We start from the raw sequence: 17,735 nt of genomic DNA, 5'->3' as shown, positions 1-17,735 counted from the left end.
CAACCATGAGCCGATGAACGTAAGTATGTTGTATATGTATAACAGATATATTGTATTTAATGGCTATCGTTTTTGTATATTCAGATAATCCTACTTGGGGGATTGGTACGTATGCACAATAACAACAAGAAACTTTTGGATGGCTTTATATATTGTAAGTGCAAGGAAGAAGAAACAATTAACTAAATATGATGTATATAACGTCGTACCTTGTATATATAAATATATATACACGTATGCATATATGTACATTAGGTTGGGTCAATTATTTTGTTGACAAAACCAAAATCAAAATCGACAAAGAATTCTAAGATGTTTTGCACAAGAAAACATGGTGCTAAAATTAAAATTGAGGTTCTGGGTTTCTTATAATCCAAACCGGTATGTTAGAATTGATTATCTGATCATTAACTCCCAGAGAAAAAATTTAAAGCTAAAACTCTTGACCTTTGCTTAAGGACCACAAGGTACGAAATGGGGCTAAATTTTAAGAAATTCGTATAATACAATGCGAAAAATACTAAAAGATACTAAATGCCATTCCATCAGATATAAATAAGCTGATAGAGCTTGGATTCTGGAAAATTGGTTGAATTTAAGATTGAATAAACATGTAATATGGCGTTAAGTTCGGCTGAACCAAACGTTGGATACCCACCACCTCGGGTATATGTATATGTAAACCACATTTCGTTAAAATCCGGTGAAAAATGCATACCTTATGCCACATAGCAGCTATATCGAAATATGTTTCGATTTGGACCAAATACTAATAAATATAATTCATTGTGGCAGCTATATCCAAATCTGGACCGATCTGGGCCAAATTGAAGAAGGATGTCGAAGGGACTAACACAACTCACTGTCCCAAATTTCGGCAACATCGGACAGTAAATGCGCTTTTTATGGGCCCAACACCTGAAATGGAGAGATCGGTCTATATGGCAGCTATATCCAAATCTTTATCGATCTGGGCCAAATTGCAGATATATGCCGAGGGGCTTAACATAACTCACTGTCGCAAATTTCGGCGATATCGGACAATAAATGCGATTTTTATGGGGCCAAAACCTTAAATCGAGAGATCGGTCTATATGGCAACTATATTCAAATCTGGACCGATCTGTACCATATTGCAGAAGTATGTCCAGGGGCTTAACTTAACCCACAGTCCCAAATTTCGGCGACATCGGTCAATAAATGCGCCTTTTTTGTGGGCCCGAAACTTTTAATCGAGAGATCGGTCTATATGGCAGCTATATCCAAATCTGGTCCGAATTGAAGAAGGATATCGAAGGGCCTAACAACAACTCACTGTCCCAAATTTCAGCAAAATCGGATAATTAATGTGGCTTTTATGGGCCTAAAGTCCCAAATCGGAGGATCGGTCTATATGGGGGCTATATCAAGATATAGTCCGATATAGCCCATCTTCGAACTTAACCTGCTTATGGACAAAAAAAGAATCTGTGCAAAGTTTCAGCTCAATATCTCAATTTTTAAAGACTTTGGCGTGGTTTCAACGGACACATGGACGGACATGGCTAAATCGTCCTAGATTTTTACGCTGATCAAGAATATATATACCTTATAGGGTCGGAAATGGATATTTCGAGGTGTTGCAAACGGAATGACAAAATGAATATACCCCCATCCTTCGGTGGTGGGTATAAAAATATTTTTCAAAACCCTATTTCCAAGCCTTTGGACCTATGTTTTTGTGCACGTACACAACAATGTGCATTGGTATGTGGGTATTTGTCTACCAGTGCTTTAGACCCATAGTCGCTTGGGCAAAAATTCTTAGAATTTATGGTAAATTACGAATTTTATAATCGTATTTTTGTGGTCTATACAAATTGACCCACTCTAATGTACATACAATATGGTATTTGGTAATGTTATGTATGTGTGTATGAAGTTAGTGTATTATTTTATATAATTTCTTTAATAATAACATAATTACGTATTACTATTCCTTTTTCTTCGAATTTAACTAAATATAGTAACTGTATTGTTAGTTTAGCTTCTTATAATAATTTTTTTTTCTTCTCATTATTAAACAATATGTAGTTAAAAAATAAAACAGATTATATATATATATATATATATATATATAAGTAATATATATAAGTAAAACAAAAAAAATATTTGATATTATGTACGTATATGGGTGTGTCGCTACGAATGAAGACTTCATAACTTCAAAGCCATTAAAAAAGGATATTAAGCATCTTATATTGAATTAAAAACCGCAAGTTTTACAGACTGTTATACGTTTTGTGTTACCAAAGCTGTTGACTCATATTAAAGATAATAGAAATATGTATTTATGTATCAGAGATCTGCAGCGGTCGAACGCAACTCATGCCTCAACGCATCATGTTTTAATTTTTGAATGACTCAAACAGACTATTTCTATGTATTGAAAACAACGCTACTTGGATGATCACACAAACACATGACGTTTAAGGTGGTGGGTTTCTTTTTTGCAAGTTACCGCATATTGCTTGTGAGTGGCGTTCATTTAGATTTTGGCCTTTTTGGAAGTCGAGTACATGATTTTGAGTGCGAGTTAAAAATTGATTAAACATCCCAACCAACGCTAAATTGTTATAAAATCTTATTTTGCATGAACTCGTAAGAGGGTGAAGTAGTGTTACCCTTATGCGACTAATGTCGGAATTTCTAACCTTTTTAGAGTCAAATTACACTTAATTTAACCTTTTAAAACTGAAAAATTTTCTGCGATACTTTCTGCAAAAGTGCGACTTACAAATTCTTACAAAACCCTGTCACTACTTCATATGCCTCATGAGAGTGTGCCGAGGGCTGTTGCTGAGTTGATTATTTAAGTTTGCTTTATGTGTTGACATCCATTTTTTTGGAGTATAACCCAAATCTAAACCAGTAAGACCGTGCTTCGGTCGGGTCGAATCTTATATACCCTCCACCATGGATCGCATGTCGAGCTCTGTGCGCGGTATCTCTTTTTTTAGGGCAAACAAAGAATATTGAATAAGAACTGTTATGCTATTGGAGAGCTATATCAAGTTATAGTCCGATTCGGACCATAAATGAAAGCTGAACATTGTAGAAGTCATTGTGTAATATTTCAGTTCATTCGGAGCCCTTGTAAGGGCTCAAGAAGCAAAATCGTGAGATTGGTTTATGTGGGAGCTGTATCAAGCTATTGAGCGATTCAGATCATATTAGTCACGTATGTTGAAGGTCATGAGAGAAACCGTTGTAGAAAATTTCTGCCAAATCGGATGAGAATTGCGCCCTCTAGAGACTCAAGAAGTTAAGATCCCAGATCGGTTTATATGGCAGCTATATCAGATTATGTATCGATTTGCGCCGCACTTAGCACAGTTTTTGGAAGTCTTAACAAAACACCTCATGCAAAATTTCAACCAAATCGGATGAGAATTTCGCGCTCTATTGGCTCAAGAAGTCAAGATCCAAGGTCGGTTAATAGACAGCTATACCAGATTATGAACCGATTTGAACCATACTTAGCACAGTAGTTGGAAATTATAATTGCGCCCTCTAGAGGCTCTAGAAGTCCAGACCCAAGATCGGTTTATATGATAGCTATATCAAAACATGGACCGATTTAAGCAATACTAAGCGCAGTTGTTGGAAGTGATACCAAAACACTACGTGCAAAATTCAGTCAAATCGGACGAGAACTGAGCCCTCTAGAGGCTCAAGAAGTCAAGACCCAAGATCGGTTTATATGGCAGCTATATCAAACACTAGCAAACTATGAATTTAACTGAAACTCCAAGCCACCATAAACAAAGCATGTGGATGTGGCGATTCTTGACAAGCTCTTAAGGCCTAAACAGAAGGCCTGATGGTCTCGCCAGGATTCGAACCCAGGCGTTCAGCGTCATAGGCGGACATGCTAACCTCTGCGCTACGGTGGCCTCCAGTGTTAGCATAGAATAATTGGTAGTTGATATGGTTCAGACCAGAAACTATGTTCCGGGTCGTCCATGGCTCCTGAATTAAGGCAATATGAGTCTTTCCCTTGCTGATATTCTCCATCAGAGCGTGTGTAGCAGTCTAAGTCCGGTGGAGGTTTATCTGGATTACCTCAAACATTGGTCCGATGATCTGGTGGAATCCTATTGGATGCCCAGCCGATATTGATGACTGCATATGTCAGCTCATTCCTGATGTGCTTCCTTGCCACTCTGGCGTAAGAGGGCGGCTTCTTACCATTCTCAGCGACCATCTTCCCCTTCCGTGATGGCTGTGGCATCCTATTGGAAGTCACAGTCCACCATGTAGACTCAGGGGCCGTGCGCGATTCCTTCGTTCCTGTTCCAACTCTGTCTACCTCCGCAGGACACTGTCTGGAGTCTCCATTGCGGGATGGCTAGCTTGGTTTTCCCAGAGTACTTGAAAGCGGGGTGTTCCTTTTCTCCTTCAGTATTTTAGCAGTGTTATGCTCTTCGGGAGATCTGATTATTTTTCCAGCTTCCGTAGAAGTGCTTGGAATGTCCGTTCTATCCCTTCCAGCATTCTGCACTTTCGCCCGATTACGCTGCCGGTACATACTCCTCTGTCTCCTTCGTCGTGCACCGGATCGCTTTCTCGGTCTGCGTTGAAAAATACAATTCTGCAAACAAATGTTAAAAAGGCAACTCGCAAAAGTTAAACAATTTTTAACTTGAACGACCAAAAACACTACTTAAAGTGTGGTAAAACCGAATCACGATCGGTTTCAAGCGTCAACGTTGAAAATTGTTTACTTTTCCACGTTACTTTGGTGGAATTTTTGTGCAGAGTTGCATTTTTGCTACGACTTAAAGGTAGCCTGTACTTGTCTCTTTGCAATGGCATAGGGACATAGCAAGAAACGAGAAAACAGATATGCTAGTGAGGCAAGGGGCGAATATGCCAAGGGTGTCGGAAACAGACGTGTATCCATCTCTCCCAGGAATCTTCTATATGCCAAAGGTGCGATACAAGGAAAGATGGTTGTATCGCTGGAATGACGCGGTAGGCTGTGAGCAGATTAAAGACTTTGGTATGAACGATCGAAACGTATTGTCTGCGAATAATTGTCTTTGGAGAAGATGCATTTGAGCGGCATGATAGGAATCATTACAGGGCACAAAAGTTAAGTACACATTAAACTCGCATTAGCATCAGAAATGGTGATATCAGTCTATGCTTTAATACCACTGACGTTCCCGAAGATAGCTTTCAATTCCTCTGCCAATGACCGGCTTTATGTCGTATTACAAAATAGGACACTTGGATCTTTCTTCTTTCAGCCACCAAAGCAGCTATGAGGGGTAAGTCCCGTCTGAGTCAAGGACTTCATGCTGGCGTCTAAATGGTATGAGAAGGTGCGTTGATGGACCATCTTAAGTAGAGGAGATGGAATTCGATGTAAACTGTGTGGCTGATAGAGAGAGAGAGAGAAGATTGAGGCATCATAATGGGCCACATAGCGTCTCAGCCGATATCAAGCCAATGTTCTGGTATCATGCTCTCCAATCTAACCTAATGACCCAAAGGTAGGGGACAATTCGTCAACCCAACACATTTAAACCGCATTAGCATCAGAAATGGTGATATCAGTCTGTGCTTTAATAGCACAGACATTCCCGAAGATAGCTTTCATTTCTTTTGCCAATGTCCGGCGTTATGTCGTATTAGAAATAAGACACTTGAATTTTCATTTTTTCCGGCACCACATCAGCTAAAAGGGGTAAGTCCAGTCTGAGTCAAGGTTGGCATCTAAATGGTATGGAAAGGTGCCTTGACGGACCGTCTGAACTGTGTGGCTTATGGAGAGAGAAGATTGAGGCATCAAAATGCTCAGACAATATCAAGCCAATGTTCTGGTATCATGCTCTCCAAACTAACCTAATGGCCCAAAGGTAGGGGGCAATTCTTCATCCCATTCTAGTGTCCTAATGTCTAAACAATGAATGAATTGCCCATAAACTGAAGAAGTCGGGAACCAGGCGTTTATTGAAATTCCTGCACTATTCTATTCTGCTAGGCTCTGCGTATACTCACCGTCTCCTTTATACGAGGCACATCCCTCTTCTTTAGTGAATTGAAAGTCATCGCTCCTGAGAGTGAGAGAGGTGCTGGAGAGAACAGGCCCTTCCCTGGGCTTTTGCTGTATATGGAAGGGTCCACCTTGGTAGGAGACACTGGGCAGAGGTCTATATTCAGTTGTTAGGAGTTAGGAAATCATATAGATTGATTTCTAAACAGGTGCAGTGGCTTTAAATCTCAGGTCTGCGAGGTAAGAGCGAAGGCCTTTCACGGTATGAGGCGCTGAGCCTTCTCCTTCGTGTCATGTGCGGTCGAGACTTGTTGAGTGATGCAAGCAACATATCCGATTCCTGGGCGACTTCAAATATCTAATGGTCATCACTTTCAGCAGCTATGGGTCTGTGGATCGGAACGACTATGCTCACCTAAAGGGCTTGACGGGGATCGCTACCAACTGTAAATGCAACAACAAAAGCATTCATGGAAAAGTTTTTTTGGTTTTGCTGCGTCCCAGACCATCAGGGGGTGGCAGAAAAAGGGATGGCTGACAAATTAGACGGGAATGAGTACACAATTACTGTTGGCCATTCCACGGAATCAGTAAAAACATCATCCGATTTGGGTGCTGTTCATCGTCGTACGCTCGGCTACCTCCACATACAAAAATATGACTATAACAACAACTACGCCCATAGAGCGAGGGCTGATGCTATTGATTGTTAAGGGTCTTCAAGGCCCTTCGGCATTTTTTGTAAAAATGAAGTTTTTTTTTAATTTAGAGTCCTTCTAGACCCCCTAGGTGGTCCACAGATCGGAGCCCCAAAAACAGACTTCAGATTCCTGTTCCTGGGGTTAAAATTAGGGGGTGAAATAAAATTTTTTTCCAAACGTAAAATAAAGCTTTACCGAACTTTGTTTGGATGAAACAAAATTTCGTCAATTTGCGAAAAAATCCCCAAATATAGCCAACACTGTGCGCGGTACTTATATTGGGGTTGGGGAAGCACAATATAGGGCTTAGAACAGAAGTTCTGATTTACAATGTGACGTCTTTACCGTCGCATTGAACTGCAGGGTCTGTGATTAAGAAAAGAAGTTGGCGGCACTGTTATTGCTCAGAAATTTTGGAAAAAGGCACAGGGTTATGGTCGAAATCCACATTCCATGGTCCGGTCCAAAAAAAATACTTAAGCCAATGCTGAGGCAAACGTAGGCCAGCAGAAAAAGAAGAACTCTTCAAAATGTAAAATCAATCGCATATCCAATACCAAAACATTGCTGTATCTCTACCCGCTGGTGTAGGGAACTATATTTGTGCTAGAATTGCTACCATCATGAAGTAAGCAGTACTAGTTTCACATCTATATACTTCCAATGTGTTTGAGTGGCGAATTTAACATGGGGTTGGCCATGGATTGACCCCCTTTCGCTTCCTATTTGTAACATAACAATACTAGTTGTTTGGTTTTTTGCCCTATTCTGCCACCAATCGAGCTATGCTAACCCTAGATATGAAGGAAGCGATTCCTGACAGATAACAGTGTAATAAGCCGAGATCATATTGCTCCATTTACTCGCATACCTAAGGGTAATGTTTTTCTCTTTATGAAATTGTTTCATTATCCCAAAAAAAAGGTAAACCAAATGTTTCGCAGCAGGTCGATTCAATTCTTATACTACTTGACTTCGAGATAAACCAATGTGATTTTGTGTTTTTCTCACTACTTTGTGTATCGAAGAGAAACAGATTCAATTGTAATTTGCAAAGAACCAATTACATATTGTCGTTTGATACTTTCAACACCAGCGGTAGTAGTCTATCATAAGTGTACATTTTGATCTATTGTCCTTTCGATATTGGCTATATTTACTTTGGATAGTTAAAAAATATAACTTACCACTCAGACTTACGAAACAATCCGCAATGTCTTTCTTTAAGAGAAGTGGCGGCCAAATACACACACAGCATTACACATATTTGTGTACGCGGACAAGAACTTAAGCCCATGGGCTTGAAAATGTTACGCACACCAGCACATGTGCCCAACACTGTTTAACAGCTTTAATGAAATACTATTGAACAGTTGTGTGAGCATGCAATTCACTTATCGCTCTCTTCTGCTGGCAAATAAAGTACGCCAACGACTTCCAGTAACAATTTGTTAAAATTTGCAGAAATTTTTGAGTACACGAAAGCACTCATTGAGCCATGGTTGTATACCATCCCTTTTTTGTTAACTATTGTCTAGGATGGCTGAGTCCACCGTCTCTCATACTGCAAATCACGTTTAATCATTTCTTATTATCTGTTATTACATGTTATCGATAACTTACCAGTACAACTTCGCATTATTCAGAACATCTGACTTGCACTGGGTAGGACTAAAATAAAACACTGCAATTGTTAACCATTCCTCGCAACGTGGGTCTAGACATCAATCCCGCACTGTATATGTTTTAAAATATCCATATAAACTGCAAATTATGTTTTAAAACTAACCAGTCCAACTTTGTATGGTAATTTATTTTGTACGTCTGACGTATACTGGATAAAGCGAAATTAGAAGGCAAATCTAAATTCCGATATGAGGCAAAGGACCATGGGTCCCCGAGAACTCAAAAACAAAAACTTCATAGCGGAAAAGTATCTGTCATGTTATATGTATGTGTGTATAATATTAAAGGTATAGGAGTCAATCACAAGGGCTGCTATATAAGTTTTTAGTCTAGGCAACAACAAAATTGTTGCCAGGTACAATTTGACATTTCCATTGGAAAGTTTGACGTTTTCCAGCATTATAGTACTCACAACATTTTGTCGAACGACCTTCATTTGTGTTGGTTACAGTGACTTGAACAAATTAAAGGTCGATTGTGGTAGCAAGCCAAGTTTAGTGACGTTTGCAATAAAAATTTCTATTTCTTTTTTGAGTTGCATACTTTTTTACTATTCACTTAGTAGCTGAATGTTCAAAACACTGATATTGAATGCTCTTAACAAAAATTTCGAACGTTATACTAATTTTTATATCAAGGTTTTATCTCCTGGCAACGCAACCGGAATCGAGTTGAAATCCACAATCAAGCCATTAATTTGACAAAATAATGGAATTCACTTGTGAAGATTTTCGCCCGACAAATTTTCACAACTTCTTCACAAGAGTGCATTGATAAACTTAAATCTTTGTATGGCTATGAAGCACCATCCTAAAAGGTTTGTTCTCATTAGATTACGTACAATGTGACAATCGCTCAAATGAGATCTCACACATCGGCTCAAACCAGCGCCTTTTTGACCGCCCATAACGTGTACAGCCTTGACTTGGCACCCAATGACTTGTTTTTATTCCCGCACTTTAAGATAAATATGCGTGATCAATGATTTTTGAGGCCAGAAAATCCTGTTGAAGCGTTCAATAACCATGTTTTGGAGGTGTATCAGTCGATGTTGAAAAGTGCTTAGAGAATTGATTTGAGCGCATGCAAAAGTGTATAAATCTTGTAGGAGAGTACTTTCAAAAACAATAAACCCATTTTTGATGATAAAAATTAGCATTTTCATTATTAGGCCAGACACTTATAAAACAGCCCTCGTATGAATATGCACAATATGTTTTACAAACTGGGCTCGAGAAGAGCTTATGGGGTTTCAAACCTGGACACTAAAGAGCACCAAATGAATGGTATAAATTAGGAGATAATGATTATGACATGACATCTGCTGTGTTTTATTTTAGCACCTTTATAGTTCAAAACACGATTAATAGGTTATTAATATCTGATATCGAATTTTATCGATAACAATCCAGTACAACTTTACACTGAAATTCTATACAGAATAACTGACTTGCATAGAACTAAAACAAGAAGTCAAGATCCAAGATCGGTTTATTGGGCAGCTGTACCAAGTTATTATCCGATTTAAACCGTACTTAGCACAGTAGTTGGAAGTGACACCAAAACACCACGTGCATAATTATAGCCAAATCGGATAAGAATTGCGCCCTCTAAAACCTGAAGAAGTCAAGACCGAAGATCGGTTTATATGGCAGCTATATCAGGTTATAAACCGATTTAAACCATACTTTACACAATTGTTGGAAGTGATACCAAAACACCACGTGAAAAATTTCAGTGATATCAGACGATAGTTGTGCCCTCTAAAGGCTCTAGAAGTCAAGACCCAAGATCGTTTTATATGGTAGCTATATATCAAAACATGGACCGATATGGTTTTAGCATACTACTTTTCTATCGAATGCATTAGTCAGAAGTTTCAAAGCTACTTGTTCGATAACAAAGGAAATAAACCCAAAACTCACTGAGTTGGGGAGCAAGCGAGCTAAGTGACCAAATGTTAGTGGTTGTGTGAGTAAACTTTCGTCACCCACCCGTTAGTTATTCGGCTGTTTAAAGAAATCCAAAACAGGCTACTCTCGCTTCAAAACCACAAAGCCGCTGAAAAGCGTAAGTACACCGGCTAAAAACTCATGACTGACAAAAAACCAAGATACGCCTGCTCCAGTCAAGTCCTAGTGACAAAGGGATGGGTAAGTCAACAAAGCATGGCGAAAAGAAAATCTAAGTAAGGAATTATGTGCTACTTACAAGATCCTTAATTGTTTTCCAACTTACTGAGTTGGCGAGCAGGCGAGCTAAGTGAACAAATGTTAGTAGTTTTGTGAGCAAACATTTCGTCACCCACGATTTAGTTCGGCTTTTTAAAGTAACCCAAAACAGGCAACTCTCCCTTCAAAGCCGCTAAGAGGGGAACTACGCGGGCTAAAATTTCATGAGTGAACAAAAAATCAAGATACGACTGTTTCAGTCAAGTCCTAATGAAAAAGGGATGGGTAAGTCAACAAAGCACGGGATTTAGGTTATGTTGAAAAGAGGTTGCGAATATAAATCCGTCCTATGCCACTATGGACATACCCATAAGCCAGTAATCGGCATGTTGTGCGCTCTACCCACTTCAAAAGTAAAATCGAAAATCTAAGTAAGGAATTCCGTGCCACTTACAAAATACTCAATTTTTTTCATGCCACGGCCCTAAGTATTGTGTCCCCACCTAATTGCCGGTGTCTGTTAGCCGCGAAAGCCGGGCACAGGATTTAATATAACGAATAGCCAAGGCATTTTTGTCGTTGACCGATGCAAAATTTTGTTGCCCTGTATTTGAAAGGAATGATTATGCCAAGATACCGCATAATCATTACATACATACTACCTACATATTTTCCTATTTGTTTTGTTCCTTGTTTTCTTTTTTTTTTGTTGGCTGTGATTGGGGTGTATACATATTAACTTATGGTGATGTTACCCTCCAAACATTTTCTATCGTGCGAGTCACTAAATCTGCACTCAAGGAAGTTGAAAACAATCTCAGGGGATATCATTTTTTACTCTAATTAGTGTCTCGGTACGGGAGAAAACGTGCCACTTGGCGATATATACCCATGAGTGACTAAATAGGCACTAAAAAAAGTGTAAAATTCGATTACCAACGTCATTTATAAAAATAAATTTTTATTTGCCAAATGTTTTTTTTTTACCTTTTAGAGTGAGGCTGATTTTTATTTCTCTTTCAAATTTATTCCTTTTCCAAATCAGGATTAATAATCGAAGATTTTATTTGCAATGATTTTCCCTGACTGGGATTTGAACAGCCAACCTTACGATTGTGAGGCGTATGCTATCCCTCTGTGCTACCGACCTTTCTTCATTACAGAAGGCTAAGTTAACATACATTCTCTTGTTTGGGATTTTTTGAGTTAGCGTCCAAAACAACAACAAAAAATCTATTTTTAAATTTGCAGCAATAACAGTTGATTATGAGAAACTAATTAGCGAAACATGAATGATAGAATTCCGACAGTAATGTATTTTGTTGTTGTAAACCTTGAAATCTCTACAAACTATCATCCAAAAGGACCTAAAAAGTGACTATTCTGGGAGGGAGTGAGAAAGTCACTTCCAAATGTTTGGAGGGTAATTGTGTCTAGGTGTTTTGTGTGAGTGTGTGTCTAGGTGTTGTTTGTATAGTTCGGGTTTTTTTTTTGGCAATTTCATCTGTTATTATGTTGGGTCTATTGTATATATATAAATATATGTATGTTGTTACATATGCATATATAATCTTCACATATATATATTTCAAAATATATATGCCTGAATATATATGTATATAATATATGGTATATATAGTTCTTTTGCTTTCTTTCCTTCGCTATCTATCGGGTCGTGTATATAGTAATCATCGATTCCATGCAGCAGCACTTGTGTATGTACCTACGCATATGCATACGAGTATATGTGGGTATTTATGAACACATATGTATGAATGTGTGATATTTGCCGTTCGGTAAATTTTGTTGTTGTTGTTTTTTTTTTGTTTTGTTTTGTTTTTGATATCCAAAAAGGTTTTATTCATAATTTTTTGTTTTTCTTTATATATTTCGTTTAAGCGTATAATTAAGTTTTGTTACTGTTAGTTCTCTTATGTATGTATGTACGTATGTATACTTTTCTAGGTATAAAACATTCAAAATGTTTTTTTTTGTTTGTTTAATAATATAAAATATAATCGTAATAATGTAATAGATACATATTTATATATATATACATAAATATATCAATCAATATTTATATCAATATATGTATGTATGCATTATTTATAAATATGTGTGTATATGTATGTATGCTATATGTACATAATAAATATAAATATTTTTGTTTTTCTTTCTTACTGTTGTTTTTTGTTGTTGTTTTTTTTTCACAAGATTATTTACAAACGCAGTTGTATATTCAACCAACTCAGTCAGTAGATTAAATTGTTTGTTGTTATTTGTTTATAATGTTTTTATAAGGTTATGGATGTGGGTGTTTGTGTTTGTGGGGGGAAAGGAAGGGGTGGGGGGAGGGGTGGTTTTTTGGTGTGGTGTGGGGTGGGAGTATGGGTGTTCGAATTGTGGGAGCTTGTGCTGTATAAATACATGTTTGGTTTATAGTCTCGTGTCTCGTCTGCTGTTAGGGGAGTCGTTTCGTTGTTGTTTTGCTGTTGTTCTTGTTTTCATATTTACGCTTCACGCCCCACAAAGCCATTGGGCGGTGGTTGTGGCGTCGTCGTCTGTTGTTGTTCCTTAAACCATTGTTCTTTTCTCGAAAACGCCGACGATGGTGTGGTTTTTGATGTCTGCTGCTGCTGTTGTTGTCGTTGTGATGCTGATGTTTGTGTTGGTATTATTGATGAGGAGGCAGTGTTTGTTGCACTTTTGCCACTACTACTACTTTGGCTACGACTACGATCTTTTTTCGTTGCCAGATCATTACTGCTCCTTCGGCGTAGTGAAATATTTTGTAATTTTATGTTTGTCGTCGAATGCGTGTCATCATCGTCACCCTCATGACTTGAGGATGTTGAGGCAGTTGACGAATTGGAAGAGAGTGTATTTGCTCTTTGCTCGCTACCGCCGCCCCTAGCACGCAAGAGTATAGAGGCAGCAGTGGCCGGGTTGGCTTGACCTGCTGATTGTTGTGCGGTTGCGGGTGTTGTGGGTTGTGCTAATACTGTCGTCGCTGCTGCTGCGGCATATGGCTGCGGCATAGTGCTGGCTGTTGTGGGTGTCGCTGTTGGCATTGTTACTGTATTGGTGTTTGTAGGAATCAATGGTGACATTAGTTGGTAGTTAGCTTCATCGCTTATACTCATGGCACTAATTTCTGTAGGAGCAGGAGCAGGAGCGGGAGGAGGAGGAGGAGGCATTTTCTTATTCTGTGATGGTTCATTCATCATGACATAGGATGAGGTGGTCTCTTCTCCGCCCGGCCCCAGCATTGGCTGTGCATGGGATGGCGGCGGCGCACCACCAGGTTGCATTATTTCATAGTTGGGGTTTTCGCCACAAGTATTAGTCGACCCGGTTGTATTAACTGATTCGTCTAGCATTTTGTAAGTGGGATGTGATGAGCCCATCATAAATGCCGAAGCTGAATGCAATCTAGGTCTAATTCTATGCGTACTTGAGGACTCAGTTCCAATTATGCTATTGTCGCCAACGCTGTCGTCCAGCCTGCGATAGGTGGGATTATCACTTGTACTTGTGCCCGATGAGGTGGAGAAGAAGCGTGGATTTGCCCCATAGCTGCCAGATGCGCTACCACTGCCACCACTTTCAATTGTACCAAGGTTTTGTCCGCTCATACTCTTGCCTCGACCCGTACGTGCGAGATTACTAATACTACCCCCAACTCCTGTTGAGCTATTTGGATTGGAATTTGTACTCTTATGGCTAGCATTACTTCCGGTACGTTTGTGGAATAAACGCATATTCATCACACGGCTGCGCGCAGAATCAGCCACGGCCCTAAGACTTGGGTACTTACCAGTTCCGGCCTTCGAAGATGAGGCATTTGATGATGCCGCCGAGGCCGTGGAAGGATGTAGCGAAGAAGCTGCCTGTTGGGCAATTGTATCGTCGGGCATAGAGGTCGACAATGGCATTATAGTGGGCTGTTTCTTAGGGCGTACTATTAAATTTTGAACCGCTGTTGAATGTATGCCGAAATCATCCTCATCATCATCACCACCCACCGGTACATGCTCGCGATAGTTAGGACTAGGATCATAGATTTCATAACCTTGCTCATCAGAATCACGTTTGTTGCCTTCATCGACCGGCTCAAAGTCTGGCTGAACATATGCATCAATTTCTCCGGCATGATGTTGACGCAACTGTTGCCGGTAAAAGTTGGGCTGGTAAAGGTCTTTGTGATGTGGGTGAGTGTGTGGATGCATTAGTTGCTGACTAGTCGTACTTGAGCCTAGCTTTCTTAAGCCAGCCGATGTGGAAGGGGCCGAGTTTAATAGATGACTGTTGGGATGTAAAATCCTGGGAACACTGCTACGTGATTGCTCATCCGGCGTACTGCTGACAACCATGGGGGAACCGATACTGCAAGGATGATTAAGTTAGCAAATGCACTGTTGAAAGAGGTTTTGTTTAAAGCTTACCTGTAGGGTGAGTGACCAACGTCATCATCCATTATCATGGAAGAGTCGCCGCGTTGCCCAATTGAGGAATTAGTGTCCAACTTGTAATTGCCATATTCTTCCGAACGCAAGGGAGTTGTAACGTCTTCCATATCATTCTCGGGATCTTCAAAGACATCACCTGAACGCTGATTTCGGTCTACATCGGGAAAAAGAAATAAATGAAGGTAAAAAGGGTGGGTAAGGATATGCTAAATATTTTCCTTTTACCTGCAATTTCTTTGGCCAATATATGTTGCCCTTCCTCAGAATTGTAGAAAGATACCTCGCGAAAATTGGGATCTGCCGAATCGTATAAAAATTTGATTATTTCTATGAAGCTGGGACGCGCCGTAGGCCGATGTTGCCAACATTTTTGCATTAACGTATACAATTTGTCGGGACAGTTTTCAGGACGCTCCATGACACCACCATCGATGACATAGCGTAGAACCTGATCATTTCCTAAGCCCTAAAAATATAAACATACGAAATTGTAACATCATATAAGTGATGCTTGCTGCGCTATACTTTACCTGATAAGGCTGTGATGCCAATGTTGCCATCTCCCATAGAACAACCCCGTAACTAAAGACATCACTGGAGGTGGAATAAACGCCATCCCTTAAGCTCTCGGGGGCCATCCAACGTACAGGCAGCAATCCTAAACAAAAAACCAAAGAATCAAGCATTTGTGGGCAGACCTTATTATCCTACTTACCTTTGGTTCCCTTGCGGTAGTAATCGTTCTCATAAATATCCCTGGTCATGCCAAAATCGCCAATTTTAACTGTAAGATCGGCAGCAACCATACAATTTCTGGCCGCCAGATCCCGATGAACGAATTTCTTGGCCGACAAATATGCCATGCCATCGGCTATTTCTATGGCCATTTGATAGATGCGGCTTAGCGGCGGCGGCTGAGAGGGTAAACCCCCATTGCTCATTGTTTCTCTTTCGCCCGGCCGATGAGCTCGCAGATAAGACTTCAAATCGCCATTCTTCATGAGTTCCATGATGACAAGAGCTGGTTGGCCGCGCGAACATACACCCAACAAATGCACCACATGATAAGTATCAAACTGTTTCATGACACATGCCTCGTTAAGGAAATTTATGCGCTCACGATCAGTGGCATTTTCATTTACAGTCTTAATGGCACAGGGAGTATCATCCTCACAACTTTTTAAAATGCCCTCATACACCATGCCAAAGGATCCCTGGCCCAAAGGACTCAGTTGTATGACATTCTCCCGGGCCACTTCCCAGTCGTCGGGTATGTATTGTAAACTAATATAATGCGGACTCATGGCTGGGTTCATTTTCAAGTCCGACGGTGAGGTTAGAATTCTCTTGCGGAACAGCAAGTATATGATAGCACCAATTAATCCTATAAGCACTATTACTCCCACTGCTATACCCGCTATAATACTGGGAGCCAGAGTATTGGGCTATTCATAGAGAAAAGTGTGGGGAAAAAGATAAATACAAATTTATACACATTATTAGAGCACACCTACCGGTATATGGACATAAATTGTTTCCGAATCCATTCCCTCGCCTGCCAAGGAATTCGTTTTTATCCTTATGCTATAGTTGCCACTTTGCAGATCGCTCAACACATAGCCATTGTTTTCGTAGTCAAACGTGATGTAATCCACTTCGGTGACACATTTCTTTTCTTCAAATTCATCGCGGGTTTTCAGCACATAGAATATGGTGTAGGATACCACGGCACCATTTGGATTGTCTGGTTTACTCCAGAAAAGTCTTATATTTGTGCGAGAAGAGTTTGTGGTTTCTGTTCGAGCCCATAACGATTTTACTTTGTCAACATCATCTAAATAACAAAAAAAAACACAACTCATCTTTTAGTATGTCTGTCTTGTATGATTCTAGGGGTTTCGTGGACTCAACTTACTCAATTTTAAAGTACGCATATACATTTTCACTTGGTCACTACAATTGGGAGATGTATTATTCTCTTCGGGCTCTCGACACGCCTCTATATCTAACAAATACCATGAGAAATGTTTCAAACGCTCAAAGGTAAATTCATAGGTTGATGCATTAACCGAAGCATTAAAGTTGATGTAATAGGTTCCTGTAATATCCATACCAGTCGTCGTATTATGGCCCACTAAGCTAGAATCGTTCAGCTTGTTGCCAGAAACATCTCGCATATGACGCAGCAAAAAGCTATCCGATGGTTCGCCCATTTCGGCAGCACGACGTGTTCTATTGGCATCTGTTTTGGTTAAGGGATCAATGGAGCTATTGCTACTATCCTTCTTTTTTCTAAAATTAAATACATGAATAGATCATTAATTTGAATTTTATTTCAACCCCACCACCATAAGAGGGACAAGGGTATTTCAATTGCCATATTTGCTAAGTTTCCCTAGAATGTAGATTTCCCTAGAATTCTTAGAAACGTCCCGTGTTATAATCACTCTACCGCCTTTAAAACAGTAAAGAGATTAGTTAGATGTAAACTCTGATAAGAGTTTTTTGCTTATAGGTTAGGTTGGGCTTGTTCCAACTGTTGAACAAGCCGGACTAGTCTGCTTTAATAAAATTAGCTCAAGAGGAGCTCTACCTGCCTCACAGCTGTCTACAGTTTATCTCCTTTGAAATCCTCACCGCTTCTACCAGTTACCATTTTTGAACC

General features: G+C 39.7%; 1 protein-coding gene across 7 annotated transcripts in view; it reads right to left on the bottom strand.

The window, feature by feature from the left end:
* Positions 1-12,057: 12,057 nt before the first annotated feature.
* The window catches only part of LOC106084784 (insulin-like receptor), a 105,695-nt gene continuing 100,017 nt past the window's right edge, over positions 12,058-17,735 (bottom strand). For all 7 annotated transcript variants that reach the window (XM_059362999.1, XM_059362998.1, XM_059363000.1 and 4 more), the window contains 7 exons: positions 16,986-17,362; positions 16,585-16,904; positions 15,786-16,515; positions 15,601-15,728; positions 15,296-15,536; positions 15,047-15,224; positions 12,058-14,987 (listed from right to left, as the gene is read on the bottom strand). In XM_059362999.1, the coding sequence (XP_059218982.1) occupies positions 13,112-14,987; positions 15,047-15,224; positions 15,296-15,536; positions 15,601-15,728; positions 15,786-16,515; positions 16,585-16,904; positions 16,986-17,362 (3,850 nt within the window). In that variant the 3' untranslated portion in view covers positions 12,058-13,111. The remainder of the gene's footprint in view (positions 14,988-15,046; positions 15,225-15,295; positions 15,537-15,600; positions 15,729-15,785; positions 16,516-16,584; positions 16,905-16,985; positions 17,363-17,735) is intronic.

The sequence above is a fragment of the Stomoxys calcitrans genome, chromosome 2 (genome assembly GCF_963082655.1).
Source record: "Stomoxys calcitrans chromosome 2, idStoCalc2.1, whole genome shotgun sequence".
Lineage (NCBI taxonomy): Eukaryota > Metazoa > Arthropoda > Insecta > Diptera > Muscidae > Stomoxys > Stomoxys calcitrans.
This window is presented reverse-complemented; position numbering and strand designations above follow the sequence as displayed.